This window comes from Episyrphus balteatus, chromosome 2, assembly GCF_945859705.1.
Source record: "Episyrphus balteatus chromosome 2, idEpiBalt1.1, whole genome shotgun sequence".
Taxonomy (NCBI): domain Eukaryota; kingdom Metazoa; phylum Arthropoda; class Insecta; order Diptera; family Syrphidae; genus Episyrphus; species Episyrphus balteatus.
The window spans coordinates 10,060,788-10,082,843 of record NC_079135.1 but is presented as its reverse complement, the minus strand read 5'-3'; the positions used below and the strand labels follow the sequence as shown (position 1 = coordinate 10,082,843).

The following is a 22,056-nucleotide window of genomic DNA, read 5'->3' as shown; positions in this document are numbered from 1 at the left end:
TACAAAACCAAGTTTAAAAAAAAACTGCTTTAAACTTTATGGGTCGTCGAAAGACTAATTTATCCAGATTAACACGCAAAGCAAAAAAAGAACGTATGAAACGTGCTCATGAAACAGAAGAGGAGCGCAAACTTCGACTACAGAAAACAAATGAAATGTTGCGACTAAAAAGAGAAAATGAAACTCCCGAAGAAAGAGCATTGCGATTGAAAAAAAATCTTTTATCAAAATGTCCAAGAAAATCAAAAAGAAAACAAGAAATAATATACAAACAACGATACAATCGAACTCAAACTGCATATGAAACGGCAGGGCTAGAAAACCAAACCGCCGTTAATAACGATGATTGGCATCAGAGTTTTGCTTTAATGAGACAATTATTAAATGAACCTGCTGATATATTGCAGACTATCGTTAAAGAAGAAACTCTTGAGGAAAATCAAGATACAATTATTTCAGATGCTCATGATAATATAGAATTCGATGCCGAAGTCAAGGTCGAAATAGATTGCGATAGTGTTTTATTGGAAACGAATGAAGTGATGACAATCAAACAAGAAAATGATGAAACAATGGAAATGTACGAAGTGAAAATCAAACAAGAAAATGAAGCAACAATGGAAACGAATGAAGAGGTTATGGTCGTTGTCGAACAAGAAAATGAAGCAACAAATGATATGTCGTCACTAATTCCATCTACATCGACGCAAGTCTTTGCTTCGGGGACAAAATTTTCCCAAATGGGTCCAATAAAATCGAAAGATGAAGCTCTGGGGTTAATAAAGAAGTTGGAATCATTCGCACTAAACAAAGAGAACCTTCGTTTGATTGGATTTATTGACAGGTTGCAGAATCATTTTGAAAAAAGTTATTAAAATTGTTTTGTCTTTTATAACTCTTTTTGTGAAATAAATTAATAAAACTACAAATTTTGTTGCTGATTATGTATAGGTATTTATTTCGATTTTGTAAGTTTTACAGGAACATGTTTATTTTTATGCTTAAAAGAAAATTTGTACTTTTTTATCAGTGTAATGTTATGGTGGCATTTGTATTGTTGAGGTAGTAAAGAAGGTACATGGAAGACACAAAATTTCTTTTTAAATTAAAACCACTTCATTATGGCAAAAGTAATTCCCATCTTCATCCATATAAACAATTCCAGCTATAGGTATTGGTTTAATTATTTCAAAACTTGGCCAAAATGCATAGCCAAATAGTATGACAATTCCAATTACTGCACTCGGTTCAATAACTTTGCTCCAATCAAAATGTATCATGCCAATTATTAATAAAATAAAAAGAAAATAGATGATTGCCCAAAACACATGATAAAGTATATCATTAATCATGATGATTGTTGTGTTTGTTTTGTGATGCGTTGGTGCTTGGTAGGTGACCACAAGGTTGATGAATTTAATTTAATGCAGAATAGTTTGTTTATTTTAATTGTTTAATTTAATTTTGATTCGACTCAAAGAAATATAATTTTTTTTTATTTTAACTTAAACAGTTAAAAGTGACAGAGTATACTGCTCCCAACGAACGGTTTGTTTATTTTGGTACGCAAACTCAAGCTAAAGTTGATATAGTCGGTATGATATAGAGAACGTATTGCTTAGTATCTAAAAAAGTATGATAATGTTTATCAGTGCTGTCTTCTTATGTATTCAATGAATTTCTGAAGTTGTAGCTTATAGGAGAAAAGCGAAAGAGTTCGATTAAACAACAATATCGAAAAAATGCACTTTATGCAGATTGTCTCTATGTTTTAACTTAATATGTATTTTAAGTGCATACTATGATATTCTGTCCTTTTCCCTGACTCTGAAGACCTTAATCTTGAATATCTAACCACTAGAACCCAAACTTTTAGCTGTTTTAAACAACAATTTCAAGCCAATTTTGAGAGTTTTGTTGTTCAATTTTTTGTTAGTTTGAATCGATTGAAAAACTGTCGAACCAAAACAAAAGTGGTTGTCTTAAAAATCTTGTATTATGAGTTATATTGGTCGGATTTTCAAGATTTTTTGAAACGAAAATATAATTTAATTTTTCTTTCACACATTAAACGATGTATTAACAATACTAATATTGCAATATCTTGCATTCTTAAAGCAATACAGCGAAACTTCCAATGTAAAAGTTTTTCATAAGATTTAGCTCTTTCATTTGATACCAATTTCATAAATGGCCGCTCAACGTCCAAAACGCCCATTCTCCTTTGTGTGGGCTATTACATGCTAGACAGAACTTTTTATAAAACTTGTTCTGCGTTAAAACAAGATCTATAAAGTTTCAAGTTAAAAATTGAGTTTAAAAAAAAAACAAGATTTTCATAAAACAGGAATCAGTTTGATTTGTGATTAGAAAATTAGTTTTGTCCATCAAAATTCTGCAACAATATTTAATGCATCTTATTTAAAAATTCATTTTAATACGTATCATTTTGGCCAGTATATCATGGTTGCTAATTGGGTATATTCAAGTTCTTGCTAAGAGCCATCGAGACGACTGACGTTGAAAGTACTGGGAATCGCAACATTTGACCGTTGAATCAGTCTTCTAAAACTCCATTACTGCCGTTAGCAGCTATCGATCTTCTATTGAGGAGATGGCAATGTAGTTTAATTTTGACCTCTGATGGGTGCTAAATTGCAGGGGAGCTTAATTTTAAATCTTACTATGACAATAAAGTAGCAGGGCTAATTCTGCTTAGGATTTTTTCAAATGCTATTCTAAGGAGTTTTCGAATCCTAACGAAACCTATCTAAACGGTGTTTGTAAGACTTCTTTTTGAATGTGCAAGCCAAGTAAGGTCCTCTTAATTTCAAATATACATATGACAATAGAAGCAACATTACAGTGAGAGTTAAAAATAAAAAGGTTAGAAAAGTAAACAAGGCTATTGTTTAGAAAACAAAAAAAAAAAAAACCTTTAAAAAGTTCCGATATGCCTTCGTGGAATAAATGAATACAAAATTCTAGTCGCTAGATTCGAGAACTATCTCAGCATTTTCTTAGTGAACCAAAACCATTGTTAGCAAACAAAAAAAACTTCTCTCTGTTTTGTTTGATAAAATGCAACTTAATTGTAACAGGGGTATTTTTGACAGGGGTATTTTCATGAATTTTGTCTCATAAAAATTGCAGCTATAATATTTTTAACAATAACACAAGTCAGCTTTTAAAATCCTAGTCAGAAAACAATAAAAATAATAAACCTGAAAAACAATATACATACATTTTATTGTAAAATAACTCATGGCCACAAGTTTTTCTTTTTTTATGGAAAATAAACTCGAACTAAATTTTTTTTTCTATAAAATTATATTTTTATTTAATTACAAGAATAAAAGTAACAAATATTTTCTTCACTCATACTTGCTTTTGAAGCCTTTCAAGAAAACCTATCAAACGGAAATCTTCATTTAACATCGCAAAATCTTCCATCAGCTTTATATATTTAATAGCTTCCTCTTTAGTTTTTAGCGGTTCCCTTTTAGCGAACCGTGTTCCTTGGTTTTTCCTTGTTAAACTGTCACACCTGACTGGCATTGTGTTTGTTGCATTTGAGTTCGTTGTTGAATTTAGTGTTGATGGTGGCGATGGTATTGGTTTTGGTGATGACCTTGAAGGTATTGAAGTTTTTTGGGCGATAGTTAGTGGTATATTTGTTGATGGCGCCGATAGTATTGGAGTTTTTTGCGCTGCATTTGTTGATATTTTATGTGATGGTGCTGAAAAATTTGGAGTTTTTTGGGCTGAAATTGTTGGTATTTTTTGTGTTGGTGTTGAAATTAATGGAGTTTTATTGACTGGAATTGTTGGTATTTTTGTTGATGGCCCTGATAGTATTGGAGTTTTTTGGACAGGAATTGTTGCCAGTTTTTGTGACGCTGATATTGTTGATGTTTGTAGAGAAGGAGTATTTTGCAAACGTCCAGTATTCGGTGTCGTATGATTTTTTGTTAATAACCTCTCGACTGGAATTGGTGTTATTCTTTTTGTGTTAGAAGTTGTTGTTGAATTTGTAACCATCGGTGTGATAGTTATGTGGGCTGTTTTTTGAGTTTTTGGTGGTATGTTCTTTACAGGATCAGTTTCTATTGGTTTTATTGTTATGTTTGAGTTTGATGATATCGTTTCGAGTATTGATTTAATTGGAGTTGTTGGTATATTTGTGAATAAAGATTGTTGACTTTGCGTTGTTATTGTTGGTATAAATTGATTTTGAGTACAATTTGGAAAATTTGTTGTTGGTAATGTTTGCTGTAATGTATCTATTGTTTGTACAAAAGGTGTTTGTTGTATTAATGGGGATTGTTGTAAGTTTAAAAATGTTGGTGAAATTTCTGAACCAGTTGTTTGAAATTGAATTGGTGAATTCAATTGGTAGACTATTGGCATTGCCATTGCTTGAGTTTGGAAATTTGTTGGTATTGATGAAATGTATGGCATTGTTAGTGGTAGATTTTGATCAGATGGTGGCATTTGAATGGTATAGAATATTCCCCCTGGTTGTGTTTCTAATATTGTGTCCCCTGCAAAATTAGGTGTTGTATTATTTATTGGAAAAACCGATGGATTCCACAATAGTTGTTGTGTTTGTAAAGCCATTTCATTTGATATTTCCGTTTGATTGTTTGGAAGAAATTGAACTTGCAGCTGTGGGGAATAAGGTATTGGCGATGCAGGTGTATTATTTGATGTTATTGTCTGTTCGGTTGGTACTGATTCAACTGGCTGTGGCTGTGGGATAAGCAATTTTGGTGATTCTGTTGTTGTTGTTTGTATGTTTGGTTGTGATTTAACTGGTGAATTCAATATTGGCAATCCTGTTGTGGGGGTTTGATCAACTGCTTTTGTTTTTGTAGGTGCATTCGTATCTTTTGTTGACTCAGCAGCCAAAGTTTGTATATATTTTCGCTTCCGTTTATTTTTTTCAACTGGCTTTTTGGCTACTGAAGCTGAATCTTCCGATTCAATCGGCTTTGAGTTTTCAGCGACCGAACCTGAATCTTCCAAATCAATTGGCTTTGAATCTGAACTGTCTAAATCAGGCTTAACAATTTTACATTTTGTTCTCCTTGCTTTCAATGGCAACGGTCTGAATAGTTTATTTGAAGAGTAAGTGACCTTATCATCGGGAACACGCGAAAGTACTTTTATATATTGGTCTATGAATTCACCAGGACTTGAAGTATTTGCATCAGTTTCCAATTGTTTTAAATCAATAACATCTTTAGGTTTTTCTACCTCTTTTACAATACTTGTAAATGTTTGATTTTTTTCTGTAAGCGTTATGGTATTATGGTTTGGATTTTTAGGATCAGTACACACTATCATTGGTTGAAATGTTTCATTTTTAGATTTGTTATCGGATACAATGTTGGCTACATTCTGTACGGTTTTTCTTCCAAATATAGTACACACTGGGAGCTCATCTTCAATATCCATTATTTGTTCTTCGTTTGTGTCAAATTTATCTAAGCTACTGTCGGATTCATAGCTATAAGATTGTGGGATATTATCTTTTGACTTATCTTTCGAAACATCTTCTTTCATAATTTCATTTTTCTTTTCTTCGTTTCCAGAAATACTTCCGTGTGCCCCCTTTTTGATAGCTGTTGTTTTTATCACTGCTGTTGCTTTTATTATATCTTCATTAGGAGCCGCTTTTCGAACATCATCACCTGGATTATTATTTGATGTCAGAACGAACGTTTTATCATATCCTTTAATCAATTTAGGATCTTTTTTCATAGTTTCTGATATTTTTTGTAATGGTGCTGAGAGTATTGGAGTTTTTTGGGCTGAAATTGTTGGTATTTTTGTTGATGACCTTGTTAGTATTGGAGTTTTTTTAGCTAAAGTTGTTGGTTGTTTTTGTGATGCTGCTAATGTTGTTTTTGAATCCATAATTAATTTATCAGTTCCTTTAATTGATTTAGAATCCTTTGTCATAGTTTTATTTATCACTTCTGTTCTTTTAATTATTTTTTCAACTGGAGTAGATGCTTTAACATCAACAGCTGGCTTATAAATACTTGTAGAAAGCTTTGTCGCATCGAATGTTTCATTAATGGATTTAGGATCTAAAGCAACCCACTGAGGTTGTAAATCATTGAAAATATCTGCCGGGCCTACAGATTTTCCAATTTTACAACCAATATCATCTAATTGTGATGTATCAACTTCTTTTAAATTATAAGTTATTCGAAATTTCTCTATCCATTCATCGGTTGGAGTAAATGATTCTAAATTTAAAATTGATTTGAATTTAAATGCGATTGCCTTAAGCAATGTACTTGAGAGACGGAAATTCGTAAAAAACATTGAACGTCGTATCCATTCGTATATAAGTGTTTCCAAAAAATCAACATCATAACTTGTAACTTCAATATTATGCTTTGAAGATCTAAGATGCATTTTGTTCTGAAATATTAAAAAAAAACAAAAGAAATACGTTATGCAGTTCAATATGATTATTGTGTACACATATGAGGAATAATTCTACACTTTTTATACAGTTTAATAAAAAGATATATTATAAAGTCATAACATACAAATTATAAAAGATTACATTTTGGAAAAATAGTAAAAAAGAGGTTTTTCCTATTCTTTGAAATTCTTTACCTACATCAATCAAATTTCAAAGCTTTCACATAAAATATAGACCAGTGCCGATGCCTTCAAAAACATTAAAAAGTACAAAAAAATCATAGTAGGATGAAACCCATTGGAAAAGGAGGGAAATATGATAAGAATGAAAGGAAAAATAAATTACGGGCGAGCCGAGTTCGGGAAATGGGTGGGTTGAGTTTTTAATGGTAAAAAATGGTATATCTCGATTTCCGGCAAAACTACAAATCCTATAGAAAAAAAATGTATAGCAAAGTTGTAGGTAATAAAAAGATCTACAACTTTTGTATCAACAATTTTTTCACATAACCTCAAAATTTATGTGAAAAATTCAAAAAACCGAGTTTTTGGTTTTTTATTTTTATCTTTTTCAAAAACAAAAATTTTTCTACGAAATTTGGTGAAAACTTACCTTATTATGTCCCAAATACACTGTAATTTATTTGATTTAAAATATTAATTTGTTCACCTTATTTTGACTTAATACCAAAAATACACCCTAATTTTCAATCGAAAATTCACGTGTCAAAATATCAGCTTTTTTCAAAAAGTCGGTGAGCATGACGTTCGTTAAAATGTCTATTTTCTGATGATGTTAAAAAAAATTTTACATTAGTATACTATAGAACATGTTCTAGTAAAATTCCAAAAATGAAAAAAGCTTGAATTCGAAAATTTTTTTTATCATTGTTTACAATTTTGGCCTATTTATTCAAATTTACACTTTAATTACTCAAAAAACGTAAGATTAATCAATGTTACATGAAATCTTACGTTTTTTGAGTAATTAAAGTGTAAATTTGAATAAATAGGCCAAAATTGTAAATAAAGATAAAAATTTTTTTTCGAATTCAAGCTTTTTTCATTTTTTGAATTTTACTAGAACATGTTCTATAGTATACTAATGTTAGATTTTTTTTACATCATCAGAAAATAGACATTTTAATGAACGTCATGCTCACCGACTTTTTGAAAAAAGCTGATATTTTGACACGTGAATTTTCGATTGAAAATTAGGGTGTATTTTTGGTATTAAGTCAAAATAAGGTGAACAAATTAATATTTTAAATCAAATAAATTACAGTGTATTTGGGACATAATAAGGTAAGTTTTCACCAAATTTCGTAGAAAAATTTTTGTTTTTGAAAAAGATAAAAATAAAAAACCAAAAACTCGGTTTTTTGAATTTTTTACATAAATTTTGAGGTTATGTGAAAAAATTGTTGAAACAAAAGTTGTAGATCTTTTTATTACCTATAACTTTGCGATACAACTTTTTTCTACAGGATTTGTAGTTTTGTCGGAAATCGAGATATACCATTTTCTACCATTAAAAACTCAACCCACCCACTTCCCGAACTCGGCTCGCCCGTAATTTATTTTTCCTTTAATTTTCATCATATTCACCTCCTTTTCCAATGGGTTTCATTCTACTATGATTTTTTTTGGTTTCAAAAATTATCGACCCTGGTCTAATAATTGTAAAACGTTTGAGTTATTTCCGAGAATGTAAAAAAAAATAATATTTGTGGGTTAAATTTTATATAAAGAACTTCCAATTTGTCCATATGTGGTGTTTGTTATGTACATACATGATGATAATTGCCGAAATGGGTTTATGTACATTTTTCGTTTAAGGCCCTGAAATGATTACTAAAATAGGGAAACTACCCTTGAAACTATTTAAGTATTTTGTTTACTGAAATTATTTTGTAAATGCTAAACAATATAAACGATCGAAATGTTGTCCACAAGCCACAACTCTGTCAGTTTGTCTGTGTCGAAAATTCGACATGATTTTTCAGCTGCGTTTTGGAATACTGCAACTTTGTGATTAATTTAGTATCTTTCCTCCTAAGTACTGTGGCCTTCTATTGTTATTCCAAAAAATGTATTAGTTTTTAATTAATTCATTTAGTACCATTAAGTTTCTGATACCAAACTGCAAGTCTCAGTGAAAAGATATTTAGTTGTTTACCTTACTATATTTCTCAAGTATGCACCGCTGGCAATACAACTACCAAATGTAAGCCACGACCACGATGCAAAATTCTCTTTAGCATCTCTTTATTTCATGTTATTACCATTACCATATATGTATACCTACTGACAGAGTATCTCTGCCTACTGACAAAGATTTACACACTTTTTGTTTCTTAATAAATCACTTGCAAAATGAAATAAAAAGTACTTTTTGCATGCTTCCAATCCAAGTGAAGTTATTTTAAACTTAAAACTTCAAAAATGCAGCTTTGGTCTTTGATAATAAATAAAGCACGGAGTTTTAAGAAGTTATGTCTTGTCTATATGTATGATTTTGTTTTCTCTCTTAAATTATATCTAATTAGGAACAATTAAATTTCAGTGGTGCCACTTTATTCCTATGAATTTTAGTTTCAAGTAAGATCGCGTAAAAATGCAAAATTGAACATTTTCAAACTTATTTTAGTAATTTTTCTGGCTGGAAAACTTAAAATATCATGCAGAAAGCTTAGATTTTGTTAAGGATACATCTGTAAAAATCAATACAAAATCTGGGGTCGAATTACGGCATATGTTCGTTAACGTATGGTTGCTGTTTGTTCATATCTTTTTCAACTGATTAAATAGAGAGAGCAAATGTCAAAACGTAAACGTATGATCGTAATCGTGTGCGGTGATTCGACCCCTGATCTCTATGTAATTTCAAACTTTTATAGGCCCTGCTTGATTTGTTCTCATTAAAATAAACACTTCTAGTCTCTTAAAGTTCTTAACACAAGTTACTTATGCATAGTTTTGAAAGCGAAATGTAATCCATATTCAGAAACCTTAAGTATGCACCCTTATTTGATTTGATTGCACAGTTAAAATAAATTTTGATTAAAAAAAATCACTAAAATTAATGCAATCAGTACTCACGTGTTGATATTCGCCTGTGTTGTTTCAGTTTTACTTTCAATATATATATCTGTTTTTAAACAAGTGGGAGCACTGAAAAAATAATAATCGAATATATACACAATTTTCAAGATGATAAATTGTTGAATATTGTGAGACAGTAGTGCAAATTCTCAAATTCAAAATGTAACTGAGCAAGATAGTGTTATGAAACGGACTACAGATATCACATTTAAAAGTGGAAACGAAAGGTTTTATTAATTTTGCATCTCTTTCTTACTTATTGGTTTTCTCTTTATTTCTCATCTCATTGAAGAAGATAAAAAGAGAAGGCATGACAGGCATAGGATAGTTTAAATTGAGAAAGGAATTATCAGGGCTGTCGTTTGTGGAAAAGTTTAAACAAAATCAACAGCACCGACTGATATGAGCTGTGCACATTTATCTACTGCTTAGTACTAAAAGTTGCTTTCCACTACTATAACTCGATTTCAAAAGTAGCAGCATTAAGTACGAAGAAGTAAAAAAACGCGACCGTGGAAACGCAACTATGATTGCTTTCTTCACAGCGCCGAATAAGTGTAAATTTATAATTCACATGGGTGCCAAATTTTTATGAAATTTATACTTAAAATCTGTCAAAACCAACCACAAGAAACCCCGTTCACAGCGTCTATATAGGAAAAAAAATTATAGATAGTTTTAAACCTTTTCTACTGACAGCTAATTTATCTTATTCCAGACCAAGCAATAATATTTTCTGAAAAGGTTGTCTTCTCTTCTTTTGAATAAATTTCAATTAAGTAAAATCTCTTGCACCTGTGATAATAAAAGTCTAAATTATAGGTAGGTATGTATATCGTTTTTCTTTAATTCTTCGTGCTTTAATACGAAGTTTACGTGAACTAATTCACCACTCGTGAAGAAATATTCCTTTCGAATTGGCTAAGGTTATTAGTGACCGTCATTGTTGCAGAACCTACTGATTGTCACATTTTTAGGATCTTCCAAAAACAAAAACTAATTAGGCTTTTTATTTGACTCAATCCACCTTAACTTATTACACCCATACATCTGCACAAATATGTTTTTTTCATAGACCTATAATTAATTCACTACCTACTTCACAAGTTTGTAACCAAAGTACACATAATGTGTACTGTGGTTTGTAACTACCTACCAAGCTTATGTTAAGCAAACAGTACACAGCGACGGCACTGTAATTTTAAAATCGATCACTTCTTCAAAGGCAAACAAATACATACTTACTCAATGCATTTTTTACCCAAATTTCAAAAGAATATTACACATCAAAGTTTGATTCAACTGTTTTTTTAAGCATCAATCCATGTAGTTACATAGATATTAATTTGATATCAATATTAAATTGATTTTCTCCTTATTAAAGGAACGCAAAACCCAGAGATACCCAGAATGTATCTCTGGGAAAAACGTCATACCAGTTGTTGATTGTTGTCTCTTCCAAATGAATCTCTTCAATCATACCTAACACAAATATACTCAAGTTTATTATAAGAGAAAAAATACATGAGTTTTTTTTCGTTTATTTTCAAAAAATCGTCAATGTGTGGCGTCTGGTGTGCAGACCTGCAGACTGTTTTGAAAAATAAAAAGAGAGACCACAGAAATATGTGAACTCAGTGTTGCCATAGCAATAGAATTTTTTTAGTAAAATAATTCTACCCCAACTTGGGGTAGGAAGTAATACAGAGGTTTTTATCACCATATTTCTTTACAATGCCGTTATTATATTATTATTAAAACTTTTATGTTCGGATTTTTTATATGGGATAGGTATCTTCACACTTTGAGAATTTGTAAGTACAATCACGCGAATTCAAAAAAAAAATTTAAAACTACAAACATCTTATACACACAATGGCAGCACTTCGACACCAAGAATATTAAAAAAGAGCATCCCCGAGATACATACTTTAAACTTACTCGAATCGCTTGCTTTGAGAGAGGCACACTGTCACACTTCACACAGTTGGCGAGAGTGATTTGTTTTTATTATTGTATTAGACTCCAGCTGAATAGTATTTGTTTTTAAAGTAATTGCATTTTATAACATTTAATTTAAACGATTTTTTTTCTGTAAAATAAACAAATATGCCGCGTGTGAAAGCAAGTGATGGCACAAAACAAAAATACAAAATTATTGCTTCTGTTAGAGCACATAAATCATTATACGATCCAATACATTTGTCGTATGAAAATTTAAAATCAAGAGACAGAATTTGGTCTCAGGTGGCTGAAGAGTGTGGAATTAAAAATGGTAAGTTTATGTGGGTTTGTGTGTGTGTGTGTGTATTTAAAAACAAAAAGAACAGGGTGTTTCAGTTTACAATTAAGTATTTAAAGATATTTTAGTTTTTTAAAGTTAGAAATAAAAATTATTTAATGAGAATATAAAATTTTACTCCATCAATTTATAATTTATTTTAAGCAATAAATTATATTTTGTATTTAGTTTTTTTACTGAAACTAAACTTACTAATTTTACTAACTTTTTACTTAAATATTTAATTTTATCTAATAAAGGTGCATTAGCGAGAGCTACTTGGCAAAAATTATACGACACTTACGTCGCTTATCGAAAAAATCCTAAACACAATCTTAGAAGAACGCATACATGGTTTTTAAGAAAAATGAATTTTCTCGATCCGTATCTAAATATCCGAAAGGATGATGAAAAATCTCACAATAATACCGAAAACGGTATTAAACCCACTACCATTGAAGCAGGTATAATTCAAAATTTAGATGAAATTAATACTGCGAGTTTAAATGACACAACATCAACTAGAGAATTTTCTACAATACAATATTGGAGTGATAGCCAAGACAATTTACCACAGAATGTTACAGAACTTGAAACAAATGGAACTTTGCCAACAAAAATCGAAACTGATGTCGAAACTAACACCGGATCGGATGTAGAAAGCTATGAAGATATTATTTTACCTGAAGCAATTGACCCTAAGAACGAAAAAGTTGATAGTAATACGAATAGTTTAAAAATGTTTTTCGATGCCATGTATGCGTCTACAAGTCAATTGCCACAAGCTTTGCAGCGGACTGTAAAGATGAAACTTTTTTCAGCTATACTCGAGGCAGAAGAAGAAGCTGAGAATCAAAAGAAGAATGCACTTGCAGCGAATTGCATTCAAATACTAGAATAATAGATGTTAAAATAAATTAAATTATAATTGTTAAAATTTTTATAATAAAAAGAAAAAAAAAACTTAATTTGTATTGCATTTATGGAGTCCAAATTTAGGTACTGCTACAATAGTTATTGGTTTTATAAAAAAGCATAAATTAAAATAAATTTTAAAAATATTAAATAAAAGAAAAGAATTTTTTATAAATTTTGTTTTTTTTTTCCAAAAAAATTGCTGGGTTTTTGAAAATAAAACAACTTGTGTTGATTCCAAAAGCGGGTTATAAAAACGCAAAGTACACTGTGTACTGTGATAAAAACGAAAGTTTAATAAACGGGATGGTAAAAAACGGGATTTCAAAAGCGGGAATTTAAAAAACAGCCAAATCGTCGCATCCGTTGACGAAACCTCAAGTGTACGAAAGACAATTACGTGATACATTAAACGAGCACAGAGATTATGATGACGGCATACATACGTTAGCAAACAGAACGTAATTGTAATTGCGTGACAAATTTGACCTCGTCAATCCCTATGTGCGCATGGCCGAGCGATCTAAGACGTCTGACTCAAGGAGCAATGTTGCATGTTGCTTCATAAAAGATATGGGATTGAAAATGGCGTGGATTCGAGTCCAACTTTTGGCAAGATTTTTTTAAAATTTTTTTTTATACATTTTAAGAGTTTTATTATTAATAACGTCGTTTTAATTATAACATCTAATTTTATTCCCATATTACCTATTCTAATTTGAGGAATTATTTTTTTTTAAATCAATGGTATGCAATGCTGGTGTTTTCAACTCTTTTGGTGAAATTTTATTTTATTAATACCTATAATGTCCTAATGTATGTTTTCGTGATTTCAAACAGCTTAATTTATATTAAAATAAGATATACCTATATTTTCTTTACTTTTTAAACCCGTTTGTAGATTCCGCTCACGAGTTACTCGTTAACGTATAAGACGATTTGACCCCAGGATTATGAAAATCGAGATACCGGACCCAACCCGAGATTTATGTTTACTTGCGTTATATGAAGATGTAGGTATAAAGTTATGTATTCGTAAAAAGAAAGTTCGGATAACAACTAAAAATGACCTTACGATGTTAATGAATAAGAAAAAAATGGCGCCTACAAGTCCGTCTTGGCATGTAGCAGATTTTGTTGACTGTGCACAGTATTTGTGGTTTTCATACCGTCCCGTCCTAACAATTGCTTCAACATTTCATAAGACATCTGAAAAAACACCACTCAAAAATAACCTTAAAATATAATCAATAAAAGCAAAGAAAAACCAACCAAAGCTAGAAGTTCTTAAGATTGAATTCTTAAGATTAAAAGACAAAATATTCTGTAAGTACAGAAAATTAGATTTTTAGCATTTATCACGATTTTTTAATTTTCTAAATAATTAGCCCTGAAGAAGACTGTAAACACAGTCGAAACTTCGGAGTAAGAAATAGTCAAAAATTAAACAAGACCTCAAGCCCACTTAGGATTGAATTTAAATTCTTAAAATATAAAAAATATATTGTGTTGTTCAAAAATTCTTATTTTGAATATTTGGGCCATAGAAAAAAATCCATATCAACCTCTAATTTTTTTTCATTATCTTTCCATTCTAAAAAAAATTCCTTCACCTATAATAAACATTTTGTCGAAGTGCATTGTTTTTAAGAAACCTTTCATAACTCAGTATTGAAATTGCAATCTATTTTATACCAGATCAGATTCAGATGAGTCATGCTTTTTCGTGTATGCAGCCGAGGTTCAAAGAAGTTATCACATAAGAAATTATAAAAAAGAGAAACGTCATTTCAGTGATTTGATTTTGTAGGCAAGCAATACCAGTCCAGAACCATTACCATACGAGCCCATACCAGCAGTGATAAAAGTTACTATTTACTCATTGTAATTGTTAAACTTCACACTAAAAACAAGTAACAACATCAACGATTAAATTTATCTTTATTTCAAAAAATAACACTTTTTTAAGGAATCACAAAAAACACCCTGTTTTAACTTAATAGCTGGAAAACAATAGATTTCGTCAACAATCATTTTTCTCACTCCCATTTTCAGTCGATTTCAATAATAGAGGGAACTGTAGCCTTGGGCAAAACCTAGAGGGATGAAAAAAGAACAAAAATCTTAAAATACTCTTGCCACTGAAAATAATAAATTCTTTGAAACATACCGGTTCCACTTCTCCATTTATAGGTATTGGTTTGCCACTTTCCAAATCCCAATATGTTGTAAATGTGTCGGTTTTTATTTTTGGTGCAGGCAGAGCAGTATTTTCAGGAAAAACCAAATCATCCCCATCGCTGTCGCTAAGTACAACAGAATCTTCTGGCGGCGGAGTTGGCATTGTCATTGGTGCCGGAGGAAGTGGTGTTGGTTGTAGTGACACTCGTTTTGGATTTTTATAGTATTTCTCAGAGGGAAGTTGTCGTTTCGATGGTAGACTTCCAAAACCGCCAAAACTCGATCGAAATATTTCTTGTGGATTAAGGTAAATAACACCCGTTGGGTTATTTAACGGCGAAAGGGGAGTCTGCTGGGGAGGTGTGCAACGTTTATCTGGAGTTGTTTGTTCTTTTCTTTTCTCTGGGCTCATGCTGTCGATGTGAGCAACATTTGTAATTTTTAACATTCCATCGGTATTGGCAAATCCTTGAGGAGTAATTCGAGTTTGACTTTTTAAGAGACGACTTTTGTCAACTTGTCGATTGTTAGTAACTTTGGGATTTGTCGAAATCCCATTTGTGGGGGGCAATCTTTTGGTTATTGGATTTTGACTCTTCAAAAGGCTGGGTTTGACTACTTGTCCGTTATTGTCAACTTTAGGATTCTTGTTAACAGAGTTTTTGGGTGTTCGATTCTGAACTTTAGATTTTGTACAGACTGTATTCTTTGCTATTTCCGGGGATAAATTCTGAAACTGAACTGTAACCGCTTTGGACCCTTTAGTGGGAGTGTTCTTGATTGTTTCAGACTTATTTGAGCTCCTATTCCCTCCTCCAATATTATGATTTTCTGTTAATGTTTGAGGAGACATTCGCTTGGCCGCACTATCAGGGAGCTTAATTTCAATTCCTTGAGATCGAGGTCTCCGAGGTCTTAATTTAGGCATTTCAGCTGGTACGGCAGTTGGAGAATCGTTAACAGGTATTAGTTTCGGAAGTGAAGTTTTAACAAGTCGTCTTGTGACTATATTCGGTTCAGTACTAGGTTTTTTAACAGCAGCTCCACTTTTAGCTGAAACTTTAGATACAGTTAGTTCACGCTTTTTTGTAAGTAAACTTTCAACATTTGCACTTTGTTCATTGCTCTTTGCAGCTTCAGGTTGCAATTCTGTTGTTGTTTCTAGTTGTTGTTGTTGCTTAAAAGTGACTTCATCAACTTTTTTAATTGCTTTTGTTGGTCTCTTTCTCTTTGAATACGTTCTATCCTTATAGCATTTATCACGTGGTTTTACTGTCAAATCAAAATCTCCTTTTTTGAATTTGTTAAACCATCGTTCACAAGTTCGAACCCCATACCCCACACAATCACCAAATTTCTCTTTAAGATTTGCATTTGCCTGGAAACGTGTAAGTCCATTTTGGAAATCCCGTAGCAGAAGGCTACGTTTTTCCATATCAATGTCCATAACTATTTGCATTTTAAATTGCTTGTTATATGTATGTTGGTATATATACTTGCATGCACATTCACACACTCGTGATGATAATAACAAAAATTTAACAAACTGAATGAAAATGCTCTACAGGAGGCTCTACACAACACACAAGAAGAGTTTAGCTGTATGACTGAATATGTCTATGTGTCTACCGTTTGGCGAACCGTGTTGTTTTTACTGGCGCACATACAAATTCATTTAGTCAGCTATTCAGCTAAATGACAAGAGAGAATCATGCAGAGCCAGAGAGGGTTACTCTTATATTTGTATCTGCATTTCATAGGCATCTGTTTTCCATGTGTAGTAGATTTGTTTTTTTTTTTATTATTTTTATAGGTGACTTGTATTTGTTTTTTTGTGAATTTGATTGCCAGCTATTCAGCTATATGACGTTTCTCATAACATACCGGTTGATATTGTTGGTGCTTGATGTATATAGACAGAGTGATGGTGAGATGTTTTTTTTTTTATCGTAATGGGTTGAGGGTTGATTGGTTTGTTGGAAATTGGTCGCACAGGGTGGCTTTAGTAGATAGTGGTTTTAAGTATGAAAATAGTCGAATATGCATTTAATTTATTTTATGAACCTTCACAGATTTTAGTAATCTTCCAAATAAATTGTATAAAATGCTTGCCTTTGCTTTTATTATTTAAGCTTTAAGGATATTTAGGAGTGTTTTACACTGTAAGTGAATTTTATTAGGGTTTAATTCCATATTTAAGTTACTATAGTTATATTATAAGTAGGTAGGTCTAGGTACTTATGTAATTAGGTGTAGGTAGAAATGTATAAGCCATAATAATTTATAAAACTATAAGTTAAGTACCTACCTACCTATTCTTTAAAAAATATAAGTAGATACCTACTTTAACTAACGAGAGTAGGTATTCGAATAAAAAATTTAAAAAAAGTAGGTAGGTAGGTAATTAGAGTTATTTTTAAGCACTAAATAATTTTTGAAGTTGTTCCAGGTAATAATTACTTAAGTGAAAAAAAAATTAGTTTAGCTCACGAAATATTTATGTAGGTAATCTTTTTGAATGGAATACCCCAAACGTAAACATTTCCTAATATAAAACTGAGGTAGGGTAAGCGGGGGTACATTTGACACCGGGGCACATTTGACTTTGCGTTTTTCGGTATGATCGTGTCCTTAATAAACAAAAGTTTGGATGAAGAATGAAGCTTAATTTAATTTAAAGAAATTTTGTGAAATTTCGCAGTCTTTCATTAACTTTTCGCGGAGTACCACGTGTTTTCGTGTTTTCTGTATATCTGATCTAATTTTTGACCACCGGTATGTAATCGATTTCAGAACCTAATAAAAAATTTTTTTTTAATGGTGAATCAATATTTTGATAGCACTTTGCTTAAAGTTAAGTAAATTAAAACCAGCTTTGTAAAAAAATAGTATTAGTTATTGAAAAAAAAAAGAAAAACAGTTATGAGGCTCCTTCGGGGCACTTTTGACTTTTGTAATGTGGGCACAGTTTAACGTTGATTTTGGGGAATTATTTATTAAATAAATTATTTAAAAATAAATCGACATCGATTAATTTTGATTAAGATTTAAATGGAGGGATTTTTTGAAATATTTAATGATTTTTTGTTTTTTCTTCTTCTTTTTAGAAAATGAATTTTTTGATTTATTTTTTTCGTTATATTGATTAGTAGATTGTTTAAAACCAAATTTTTGTTTTCTAATTAAACAATAGACGAGCAAGATCCGCTGATAGTTTTAAAAATATAATGCACACGATGCGGGATTTTGTCCACTATTGTCAAATGTACCCCTTTCAAAGTCAAATGTGCCCGATACCCCCTTCTCCCATATCAATGAGACCTGAAATTACCTACGATGATAAACAATGCAAAAAAATGGGTTTCGGAAAATTAAAAGGACCAAAATTAACGATACTTGCCACATGACCAAAATAAATGTAAACCGCATAGTCTAAAAAAAAAAAACTAAAAAATACTCTTGAAAAATTGGAAAATATTCAACGAAACGTCGGGAAAGAATGATTAATTTGTTTTTTTTTTTTTTTATATAATAAAAGTTTGAAATTACAAAAGAATTTTTTAAAAGAAATTCAGCTACAAAACAAATATGCAATTTCTATTTTTATTTTATAATTAATTTTTTGTTATTATTTTTGTAAATCATTCGAATCGTTTTTAAAGAAAAACTATTTTTGTAGTAATTACTAATCAACATCTAAAAATTGAAGTTACAAAATTTTAGCATTCTAAAAATATATTTTATTTTTCAAAATTTTATTTTTGATTCATTAAAATTTCGTTGAAATTGATTCTGTATGTTCATCATTCATTAAAATTTAAATTGTTAATATTTTTGTATGTTTTTTTTTCAATTTTTTGTTCAGTCTTTCGATATTCTAAGGATATAAATACATGTAAAACAAAATTTTTCGTGGTTTCAAAAACAAAAAAAAACTTTTTCCAGTATTTTCCCGTATCCAAATTGTGGACATTATTCTCCTTTAAATGGGCCCATAAAATAAAATGCATTTGAAAATTAAAATATTTTATTTTTATTTCTTATTAAAAAAAACAAAAACACACTTTCCTTATTAGTTATATTAAAAAAAAACTTATGCACAAAATATAAAAATTAAACTTAGAAATTTTACATTTACTTGTACATTTTTAACAAAAAAAAAAAATTCGATTCGAAATCTTTATTTTTGAAAATAAAAAAACAAATTATGATTTTTTTCTTGCAATCGGTCTAGACTTTCCGAGAAAACCTAAACTAAAATTAAATAGCTTTAATGGGAGGTTTCGAAAAATATAATTTTTCACAAAAAATTACAGATATTTCTTAAAACAATTCCAAAAAATATTTGCACCTGATATTTTAAAACCATTTCGTCCCCAAAATTTGAGTGAACAAAGTTCTTTGTACAAGTACATAAGACATAACCAATATAAAATAATTAACTAGAAACCAATTTTTCAAACATGAACCAAGTTTTCGCTCGGGATTCAGAAAGGAGGAAAAGTGAAATGCATATTTCTTTCGAGTGATTTTTTTTTCAAGATGTAAAAAAAACAATTAGATATTCTTTAAAAGTAGTTAATTTTTATTAAATCTTTAAGTATGTACTAAATCTAAGTTTTAAGACTAAAATTAAATTACAGACAAGAATATTTGTAAATTTTTTGAGTAACCGTTTCCAGTTCTATTTGTCTTTTGAACTTCTCAAGATAACCTCTAGTTGTGAAATCAATCCAATAACTCGGTAGTCTTCTCTCATCAAAGCAAAATCTTCCAAAGGTTTTAAATGCACCAATGCCTGATCGATAGTCTTTATAACAGAATTTCCATCTTCATCATTGACATCAGCATCATCTTCATCTTCATCTTCATCACTATCGATTTCAATGACACCAATTCGCTCAAGTCTTGGATTTTTCGCGGGAGGTCCATTGTCATCATTGTCCTCAATCGATGAGCAATCACTTGTTCTATTTCGACCCTCATTGTGTGTACTACTTGATGACGAGATTGACCCAGCATATCTATTGTTATTTTTCTCCCTAACCACAACATCAGCAATAATTGATTCAATATCCAATTTCATTGGTCCTGGATCATTAGACTGGACTTTCATGTCCGTATCCGTAATGTTATATTTCTGACGAAAATTCAACAGCCAAGCACTGTTTGGATAGAAGTTTTCGACATTCATAATTTTTTTCACCTCCAGAGCAACATCTTGAATTAGTTTGTATGAAATTATGCAAATGCTTGGATTGCGACGAGCTCTCAAGAACCATTCATACATAACCGTTCCCAGTAAACCGATTTTCTTAAGTCTTCTTTTATCTCTAGGCTTGTCTTCGTCGGTCATTTGTTTTGGGAAAGACTCATACATGGCCAGTATTTGTTCTTTATTTTGTATAATGGTGCGTATTTGTTTGGAACTGCACTTAAACATAAGACCGACTTTTGAGTAATTAGGGGTCTTTTCGTAAGCCTTAATGGCTTGAACTCTTGCCTCCAAAGGGAGCCGGTTACGGGCCTTGGAGTCATTGCATTCGTCAAACTGTAATTGAAAAAAAAATATTTATTTAGTTTATGTAATTTTTTAACTTAGGCTTTAAAAATGCAAAATGCCCGGGTATCATTTTAAGACCCTATTTTTAAAGCCTGGGAGCGGAGCACACACAAAACAAAACTTCTTACCTTCCACATGTTTGCTGAGAAACTGTTGATTGCTTATTGAACTCCAAAAGAGAGACTCATTCAAAATGAAAACTGGTCTCATTCGAACGCACACAGTAAAAACAATTCTGAACCAAAGAGAGAGAGGAACGAGATAAGTCTGCAGCGATCCAATCAACACCATAATAATCGCTTCAACGGAATTTATATAGATACCAGCATTATAGTCAGCGTCGCAATATAGCCTACCTACACACACACCGTAGCCTCTAAGTAGAATCGCACAGCGAACTGGCCTCAAAGTACTTTAGGCACGACTCGAAGCGGCGCGGCGTCATCGCATACACCAGAGCAGAGAGTTCACCGTAAATGGAAGACCACTATTCGAACAGCTGGATTGCTGCTTATTTTGCCCTGACTACTCTTGTGCCTGTCAGTTTCTCTGTTTGGTTCAAGATTCAAGTTTTAATGTTCCGATGAATTCAACAGGTAGATACTGTACGTTTGGCATACTACCCATGGGTATTGTAGGTACCTATATAACATTGTTGTAGAAATATCTCCCAAAAGTAACCTCGACCGAACGAAAAGGTCTTTTCGAGCACCAAAGAGCACACCTAAAATTAGTCGTTACGTGTGAGATGAGTTGGTCTTCTTCAAGTTTGGGGATTTTTTGTAGCAACTTTTTACTCTAAGTTTCTTGTTTCTTCACAGAGATAATGACCTTAATTTGGTGGCATACAGTTGTGACGCAGTTCCCCATGATGACTGGATGTACATTATATACAAAATATTATACATAAATAAGTGAGAGAATCGCTTACATCAAGTAAAGATTTGCTCAGAAATATTGGAAAAGATGAAGTAAGAAATGGTATCGGCTGTGGGTCTCCATAGGGAATTAGGTATTTCGTTCGATGCGCAAAATAGACCAGTGCCAATTCGGTTTTCAGAGGGCAAAAGTTGAAAAAATTATTAGAAGGATAAGGGTGGTGGAAAAATTTAGGATAAATGGTATTTGCAAGCGGGAAACAAAAATTGCCCACAAACAAATTTGGAAATGGGTTGGGTGGGGCGAAAAAGTGCCGTAGGTGTCAAAAATCGTGGTTTCTTACGATTTATGTTAAAAGTAGACCTCCTATCAAAACCCCTGGTTGAAAACTATGTTATGTTTTTCACCTATTTTAAATGGTTTTTTAGCAAAAAGTTAATTTTTGGATTTTTGACGAATTTAATTTGAAAAAATAGGCTATTTTTCATTAAAAAAAATGTTACCGAAAAAGTTTTTGATTTTTGAAAAATTTGGAATGCCGTTATTTAGATTTAAACCTTTTATTTAAGATTATGTAGAAAACCCATACTTTTGTCTTAGAAAATATTTAAAAAAAATTGAAAAAAACAAAAAACCGATTTTTAAGATCGATTTTTCCGTAAATGAAAATAATATTGACGTGAAATAT

At 31.2% G+C, this 22,056-nt stretch overlaps 3 protein-coding genes across 3 annotated transcripts; 1 reads left to right on the top strand and 2 right to left on the bottom strand.

The window, feature by feature from the left end:
* Positions 1-3,353: 3,353 nt before the first annotated feature.
* On the bottom strand, positions 3,354-21,462 carry LOC129908154 (mucin-17-like). The gene is made up of 5 exons (XM_055984477.1): positions 20,618-21,462; positions 19,613-20,477; positions 14,916-16,375; positions 9,547-9,564; positions 3,354-6,438 (listed from the first exon to the last, which is right to left on the bottom strand). Exons 1-5 carry the CDS (start codon positions 20,624-20,626, stop codon positions 3,379-3,381), a joined length of 5,412 nt encoding a protein of 1,803 aa, XP_055840452.1. The 5' UTR covers positions 20,627-21,462; the 3' UTR covers positions 3,354-3,378.
* LOC129909175 (uncharacterized) lies at positions 11,432-12,861 on the top strand. Its single transcript, XM_055986185.1, has 2 exons — positions 11,432-11,824; positions 12,091-12,861. Exons 1-2 carry the CDS (start codon positions 11,659-11,661, stop codon positions 12,729-12,731), a joined length of 807 nt encoding a protein of 268 aa, XP_055842160.1. The 5' UTR covers positions 11,432-11,658; the 3' UTR covers positions 12,732-12,861.
* On the bottom strand, positions 14,670-16,771 carry LOC129909163 (proteoglycan 4-like). The gene is made up of 2 exons (XM_055986162.1): positions 14,916-16,771; positions 14,670-14,841 (listed from the first exon to the last, which is right to left on the bottom strand). The coding sequence occupies exons 1-2, from the start codon at positions 16,383-16,385 to the stop codon at positions 14,797-14,799; spliced, it is 1,515 nt and encodes a 504-aa protein (XP_055842137.1). The 5' UTR covers positions 16,386-16,771; the 3' UTR covers positions 14,670-14,796.
* Positions 21,463-22,056: the final 594 nt, after the last annotated feature.